This window comes from Sitodiplosis mosellana, unplaced genomic scaffold (assembly GCF_009176505.1).
Source record: "Sitodiplosis mosellana isolate CC-2019 unplaced genomic scaffold, AAFC_SMos_1.0 Smas_scaffold_1, whole genome shotgun sequence".
Classification (NCBI taxonomy): domain Eukaryota; kingdom Metazoa; phylum Arthropoda; class Insecta; order Diptera; family Cecidomyiidae; genus Sitodiplosis; species Sitodiplosis mosellana.
This window is the reverse complement of record NW_022595244.1, coordinates 18,606,723-18,613,477: the sequence shown is the minus strand read 5'-3', so window position 1 is coordinate 18,613,477 and position 6,755 is coordinate 18,606,723. Positions and strand designations below refer to the sequence as shown.

At 37.0% G+C, this 6,755-nt stretch overlaps 4 protein-coding genes across 7 annotated transcripts in view; 2 read left to right on the top strand and 2 right to left on the bottom strand.

Moving 5' to 3' along the window:
• Positions 1-2: 2 nt before the first annotated feature.
• On the top strand, positions 3-1,137 carry LOC129568861 (probable 39S ribosomal protein L49, mitochondrial). The gene is made up of 2 exons (XM_055447193.1): positions 3-181; positions 589-1,137. Exons 1-2 carry the CDS (start codon positions 74-76, stop codon positions 1,069-1,071), a joined length of 591 nt encoding a protein of 196 aa, XP_055303168.1. The 5' UTR covers positions 3-73; the 3' UTR covers positions 1,072-1,137.
• Positions 1,138-1,145: 8 nt separating this feature from the next.
• LOC129568804 (breast cancer metastasis-suppressor 1-like protein) lies at positions 1,146-2,571 on the bottom strand. The gene is made up of 3 exons (XM_055447105.1): positions 2,219-2,571; positions 1,884-2,128; positions 1,146-1,805 (listed from the first exon to the last, which is right to left on the bottom strand). The coding sequence occupies exons 1-3, from the start codon at positions 2,406-2,408 to the stop codon at positions 1,533-1,535; spliced, it is 708 nt and encodes a 235-aa protein (XP_055303080.1). The 5' UTR covers positions 2,409-2,571; the 3' UTR covers positions 1,146-1,532.
• Positions 2,572-2,609: 38 nt separating this feature from the next.
• On the top strand, positions 2,610-5,791 carry LOC129568777 (ATP-binding cassette sub-family B member 10, mitochondrial-like). 3 transcript variants are annotated; one of them, XM_055447069.1, is made up of 6 exons: positions 2,669-3,082; positions 3,203-3,713; positions 3,790-4,395; positions 4,455-4,595; positions 4,699-5,186; positions 5,271-5,694. In XM_055447069.1, exons 2-6 carry the CDS (start codon positions 3,206-3,208, stop codon positions 5,562-5,564), a joined length of 2,037 nt encoding a protein of 678 aa, XP_055303044.1. In that variant the 5' UTR covers positions 2,669-3,082; positions 3,203-3,205; the 3' UTR covers positions 5,565-5,694. The 3 variants fall into 3 exon arrangements, with proteins under 3 accessions (XP_055303035.1, XP_055303044.1, XP_055303026.1); XM_055447051.1 differs by having other exon boundaries at positions 2,822-3,063; XM_055447060.1 differs by having other exon boundaries at positions 2,610-3,713; positions 5,271-5,791.
• Positions 5,660-6,755, bottom strand: part of LOC129568793 (uncharacterized) — a gene marked incomplete in the record, with an annotated part of 3,297 nt that continues 2,201 nt past the window's right edge. For both annotated transcript variants that reach the window (XM_055447089.1, XM_055447082.1), the window contains 2 exon segments: positions 5,660-6,269; positions 6,343-6,521. In XM_055447089.1, the coding sequence (XP_055303064.1) occupies positions 5,809-6,269; positions 6,343-6,521 (640 nt within the window).

Here is a 6,755-nt window from a genome sequence, read left to right as displayed (position 1 = left end):
TTTTCCCCATACACAGTCACAGCTAACGTCGCATAGTTCAGAGAGCTATCAAGTGTGACAGCAGTAGTAAAAGATGGCGTTTTTCGTTCGAAACACTCATCGCACGTTTTCCGCGATTTTTAAGAAAACACTTGCAAATTCAACAGCAAAATTTTCGGCATGCAATGGCATTAATTCATCGGTAAGTTTGCATACAAATTTATTGGGTGTTGTACGATTTCACAACGAAATAGAACGTATATCAGTCAAAAGAAATCCTCGTGATGAGTGTGACATACCAATGTTTTCATCCTATTGAGTTATGCATGCTGACGAAATGTCAAAACTAGTCAGTGGAACTCGGAATATTATGTGAATTGAAGTATTTTTACATTTAAAATATATCAAAACAATGTGTTTGCTGCTAAATATTGTTGAAGAAAATGTGTATTTTTTTTTTTTGAACACTTGATACAAATTTGTAGACGTTCAAGCCATGGTAGTCCATTTGTTTTGCTTGCGACTGTTGTTGTGAAAACCAATTGTAACGAGTTAGTTGACTGACTAAGCCATTGAATAATCAAAATAAAACCTTAATTAACATTTCAGGCCAGAGCGTTGCACACTTCACGTGTATGCTTTTCGGAAAATTCAAAACTTACAGCTACCGATGAAGTTGACTTGAACGCCCAACCACTAATTGAAATCTTGAAAAACCCACCAGAATGGAAGTACGTGGAACGAATTCTACCGAAATCAACAGTCCCAAGTGTACAACCAAAAGAACAGTATTCTTCTGGATGGACTCCGCAAAAGCCGGACGCATTGAAACAACCGTATTTCATTAAACGAACTAAAAATCATATGGTCCCCGTTTATTTGCAAATTGACTATCGCGGAACGAGGAGAAGAACATTCATCAAGCACATCTCGGGTGATATCTGGAAGTTGCACAACGAACTAATGGATTATATTGAATACTATATGGCCAAAAAAGAGAGATCAAGAGTCAACGAATTCAGCGGGCAAATCATCATAAACGGCGATTATGTTAACCTTCTCAAGGATTATCTGGTCAGCAAAGGCTTTTAGCCGCCTTATATTGTAATGCATAATGTATTAGAAGATAATAAACAAATAATTGTTTCATAAAAAAGGGTCAATCGTTTTTTTTCTCATTTTTTTTTATTCATTTCTTAAGTCTCTTTTTCAAAATATCGATGCTTATCCCGAATGAAAGAAAATTGTTTTGCATATCGTATTTACAAATGAAGATTTGAGCCGGTTTCGTTACAAAATATTTCGAAATTTTCCGACAGGATTTTAGAAAACAAAAACTGTCTTTAAATTAGAAGGTGGTTCAAAGCTATCATTTAATTTCAATCGATGGGTAATGCAAATTCGATGATTAAACACTTCAACCATTTTGCTATCACTTAACATTAAAAGTGAATTCAGTTCGAGAAAAAAAAAATAATAATCAGAAATTTCCCTTCAAATGTATTATAAAAAAAATGGCTTAAAGACTTTGTATTTGTAAAATTGTCTGAGTTTCAAGATGACGTGGATGGTGATGATTTTTTCATGCTTTTCCGAATGATACGCCAATCATCCAATATTTGATCATCGGATAACATATATACAATGTACGGCCCCGTGACGGTGACTGCTTTTTTTCGACCCGGACCACGTACTTTGCTGCTTGTTCTTGTACTAGTATTCCAATCAGCCCATGAGATATCAACGTTATGCCGATCTTCTTCCAACCTTCGAATTTTCTCCATCAACTCCTCATAAATTGCATCTTTTGCCAGCTCTTTTTCACTCTGCACATTCGAAATTGATAATTTATTAGATATTAGTTTATGGGGAGAAATGTTTTGAAAAAAATCAATGTGTCTCACCTCAAAATGTTGCAACGCTCCTTGTTCTTCAGCATGGAATTTATGGTTGATATTTTCCAGCCGTAGACGCTTCAAAACACCCGCAACTTCAATACGACTTTGCATTTGATCGGTGAGCTGCTTTAGTGGCTCTAAATATTCCTGAGATCGGCCATTGCGAACATCGTTTAGACACAAATCATTCTGTTTGACACGTTCCTGATACAATTGCTCACGTAATATTGTGAATTGATGCTCCAATTCACCTATAAATGCATTCAAATTAACCATAAAATCTGGTAGAAGTAGCTGCTATTGCTTGAACGAAATTAATGGAAACTGTTTACGATTCTTACCCATATACTTGATGAAACCGGCGGTTCGACGTTCGCATTCGTTTTCATCGAGCTCGGATGAATCGGAATCAGGCTCATCGGCTTCACTGGACTCTGCTTTTGCATCACGGCTTGAATTTGAGTGTTGTGATTCATTCTCTGACATATCTCCGTCACCGTCACTCTCGTTTTCGTTGTTCAACGAAGGCATTTCGTATATTCAATGTTTTCAAATGAGTTTACCACCCAAAATGCAAACACGCACAAATAAATTAATCGGTTTATGGTAGTTTTTCCCACTTTAAAGTGATTTTTTGTTTCAACTAATCTGTTTTTAACCAAGTTGCAGTGTTTGCTGTCGAACGTAAACTACATGACGTTTTGATGACATTACGAATGAGAGCGGAGAGAACCGAACGAATGAGAGAGCGAGAGAATGGCAGTTGTCAAATGTGCTGTATGTATTAGAGCCGTTGTTTTTTTTTTTTACTGACAAACAACATATAAAAATTGTTTTTTTTTTCGCTATAAATAGCCGAATCGAAAATGTATTTAAATTTTACGCAGTTGATTCTATTTTATAGTTGTACATTAATTACGCATTTTATATTAAAATGTATGTAAATATCGTCAATTGGTAGCCTTTTCAAGTGTGTGCGTCATTTGTGGCCAACTTCATGTTTGTTGTCAATCAAAATACACTCATTTTCTGCTGTTCTGTTTTGTTAGCTAATTCACATCTTCGACCAATTCAACACAAGTCATATTTTCAGTGTCATGTATTAACTTCGGATGAAAATGATTAAAATGCGCTTTAAGTTAAATCAAAATTCAACCGTGTAACCGTGCGAAATTTTCACAAAATCGTGTGATTAATTTATAGTTGTTAGCATCGACCTTGTTATTTTCACCTTTTTTTTTCTTACATTAACCTCTTTTTTTTTTGGTTACCATACGAGAATGTTACAAAAATACCTAGTGTTTATAAATTACACCAATCGACAGGTCATGCTCCGTTGTTACCGAGATTTTGATAAACTCATCACAAGACAATCACTATCCAAATATCAATCGGCCGTGTTCAACCAAAGCAGGCGCCACCAAAATGTATGTTTAGCAAATCGAATTGAGTCACATTTAAATTCAAATAGTTTTAATTTAACGAAATGGAGTGGATCGATCTTGCGAAGGAATTATTGCACAAAACCAGTGAAAAAAGTTGACCGTAGTTGGTCATCGATGCGGAAACAGCATCATGAATCAAGGAAAGAAATCAAACGGCTCTTTTCGTTGGCTAAAGATGAAAAATGGTATCTGATTGCCGCGGTTGGATGTTTAGTTGTGTCATCGGCTGTAACTTTGGGCGTACCTCGTTTCATTGGAAAACTGATGGACATGATTGTTATGGATAATTTCCCAAGAGAAAAGTTACATGCATTTTGTTTGGTTCTATTTGGAGTTTTCGTTATGGGAGGTTTAGCTAATTTTGGCCGAATTTTTCTGATGAACAGTGCAAGTAAGATACTTGATTGAAACTCGTAGCGAACAAAAGTAATACACGAATCACATCTTTCCCTTTCTCCATTTTCAAGCACTTCGAATCGTGAAAGATCTTCGATCACGTTTGTATCGCACAATGCTGAATCAAGAGCCCAGTTGGTATGATACGAAGGGAACAGGTGAACTTGTGAACCGGCTTTCAAATGACACAACGCTAGTGGGCAATTCTCTCAGCCAAAATTTGTCGGATGGCTTGAGATCAATAATAACTATTGCGGCCGGGACTTCAATGATGGTATACACATCGCCACAACTGTCTCTTGTGGCTGTGTGTGTTGTACCATTCATTGGTGGCTTAGCGATTCTGTTTGGAACATACGTCAAAAATATCACAAAACTTCTCCTCGATAAACTGGCCGAAGTGATGAAGATCGGAGAGGAGCGCTTAAACAACGTGAAAACGGTGAAAATGTTCTGTAAAGAAGAACAAGAAAATAGACTGTTCACTAAGGAATTGGTGAATGCCCTTGACTTGGGATACAAGGATATTTATGCGAGGGCTGCATTTTATGGCATAGCAGGGCTATCAGGGAATGTGATCATTATTTCGGTGCTTTATTATGGAGGATCACTTGTTGCATCAAATGCACTAACGATTGGCGATTTAACGTCGTTTGTCTTCTATGCTGGATATACCGGTATGAGTCAAAAGTCAAAACTTTCAAATAACGTCAACTAATAATGAATTTTAATGCAGGTATGGCAATGACAGGTTTAACGAGATTTTATACAGAACTAAATAAAGGTGTTGGAGCTGCCGCTAGAATTTGGGAAATTTTCGATAAGCCAATTTCGATACCTGTTGATTCGGGCATCATTCCGAAGGAACCGATTAAAGGCAAGTATTTGAACTAAAGTTTTTTTTCTTCTTTATGATTGAGTCAAAACTTCAATCAACTTAATAAATTTTAATTGAATTCTAATTTTTTCTGGTGTTTCAGGTTCTATTCAATTGAAAGATGTCTGTTTCACATTTCCATCACGGCCGAAAGTAATGATTTTGAAAAACGTCAACTTGAACATTGAATCAAATACGGTGACAGCAATTGTTGGCCGGAGTGGAAGCGGGAAATCTACAATTGCATCACTTTTACTGCGATTTTATGATCCTCAATCGGGTGGCGTTTACTTGGACGGTGTGGACATTAAGGAGTTGCATTTAAAGTGGCTACGCAGTCATATTGCGGCGGTTAGTCAGGAGCCAGTCTTGTTCAGTGGGACAATTCGTGATAATATTTTGTACGGGTTGAATTCGGACAAGGACGAGAATTTAGCTAATGAAGATTTTGATCGTGTCGTTCAACAAAGCTATGTTGACGATTTTGTCAAGACACTGCCGGATGGCTATAACACATTGGTTGGACAACGAGGCTTGACTTTATCGGGAGGACAAAGGCAGAGAGTAGCGATAGCGAGGGCATTGATTCGAGTAAGTTCTTCGCATAGATATTACGAAACCCAATTCAGTAACCGGTATATTTTTATTGTGTGTGTTTTACTTGTGAAATTTCAGAATCCGAAAATACTGATTCTCGATGAAGCGACCAGTGCCTTGGACAGTGTATCGGAGTTTGCTATTCAGGAATCATTGCAGCACATCTCGCAAGATCGAACCGTTTTGACGATAGCCCATCGCCTGAGTACAATTCGTAATGCACAGAAAATTATCGTCGTGGGCGATCAGAGAATTTTAGAACAGGGTTCGTATGACGAACTTATGAACGACCGCACAAGCATATTCCGAGATTTGGTCAAGCAGCAAACATTTGAAACCGCACCATCTAGCCATGTGTTTTTAACTGAATAAGATATGCAATGAAACCACTAAATAGATATATGTAAAAAAAAATGAATTGAATTGTTTTTATGGAGAGAAAAGAAAAATTATGAAAAGAATTGATATCTGGGTTGTTAAATATATTCATTTTCTTCGTTAACACTTAATTTGTTTTTAGTGCAATTCCAAACTTTTTAAACTTAGTGAAGGACAAAAATTGAAGAATAAATGTATAAAAACACTTTATTTTCATGTAATTATTACGGTTCAATGCTCATGAGAATAACTTTCGGATTTCTCTACGTAACATTTTTCCAGTTGCCGTTTTTGGGATTTGATCGACAAACTGAACACCACCAGTCAACTGTTTGTATTTGATCACTTGTTTCGCGACAAATTGTTTAACGTCTTCTTCCGTGATATTTGACTCGGGCTGTCGTACTGCAAACGCTTTCGGCACTTCACCACACTTGGGATGCGATACTCCTATCACCACAGCATCCAAAATGTCTGGATGTTCACGTAAAATACCTTCCAATTCGGCCGGTGCCACTTGATTTGCATTGACTTTAATCAATTCCTTCAAACGGTCGCTTATATAAAATAGGCCATTTTCGTCATAATGCCCAATGTCGCCCGTTCTCAACCAATTATCTTCGGTAATCATTGCTTTTGTCGCTTCGTCATTTTTGAAATATCCTTTCATTATATTTGGTCCCCGTACCAACAGTTCACCTATAGATAATGAAATGCAAATTCAATTGATGAGATGAAAAATAAAGGCATAAGATTTATTTTTCGTGGTCACCTGTTTCATTTGCTGCCAATCCTTTGAAACTTGGATCATCCACACAAGCAATTTTTATGTCAACATTTGCGACGGGCCAGCCGATTGTACCGTAGTTTTGCAGACCTTGTGGTGTTAGTGTTGATAATGGTGATGTTTCCGTTAGTCCATAGCCTTGGAAAAATGAGGCATTATGTGCTCTAAAAAATTGAGAGAAAAACTTAGATTAAAGATAATCCCAGATTAAGTTTTATAGCATTATCGTTCTTAAAATTGAACACTCACACTTTCTTAAAACGATCCGCATCGTTTTGCGCCAAATTACTTGCGGCACTCATAACTGTCCGAACATATTTAAAATGCTCTGGCTTGGCACCTTTGTAATTGCCCAACTGAATAACGGTCGGAGGAACCAAATGCAAAAATGTCGCTTT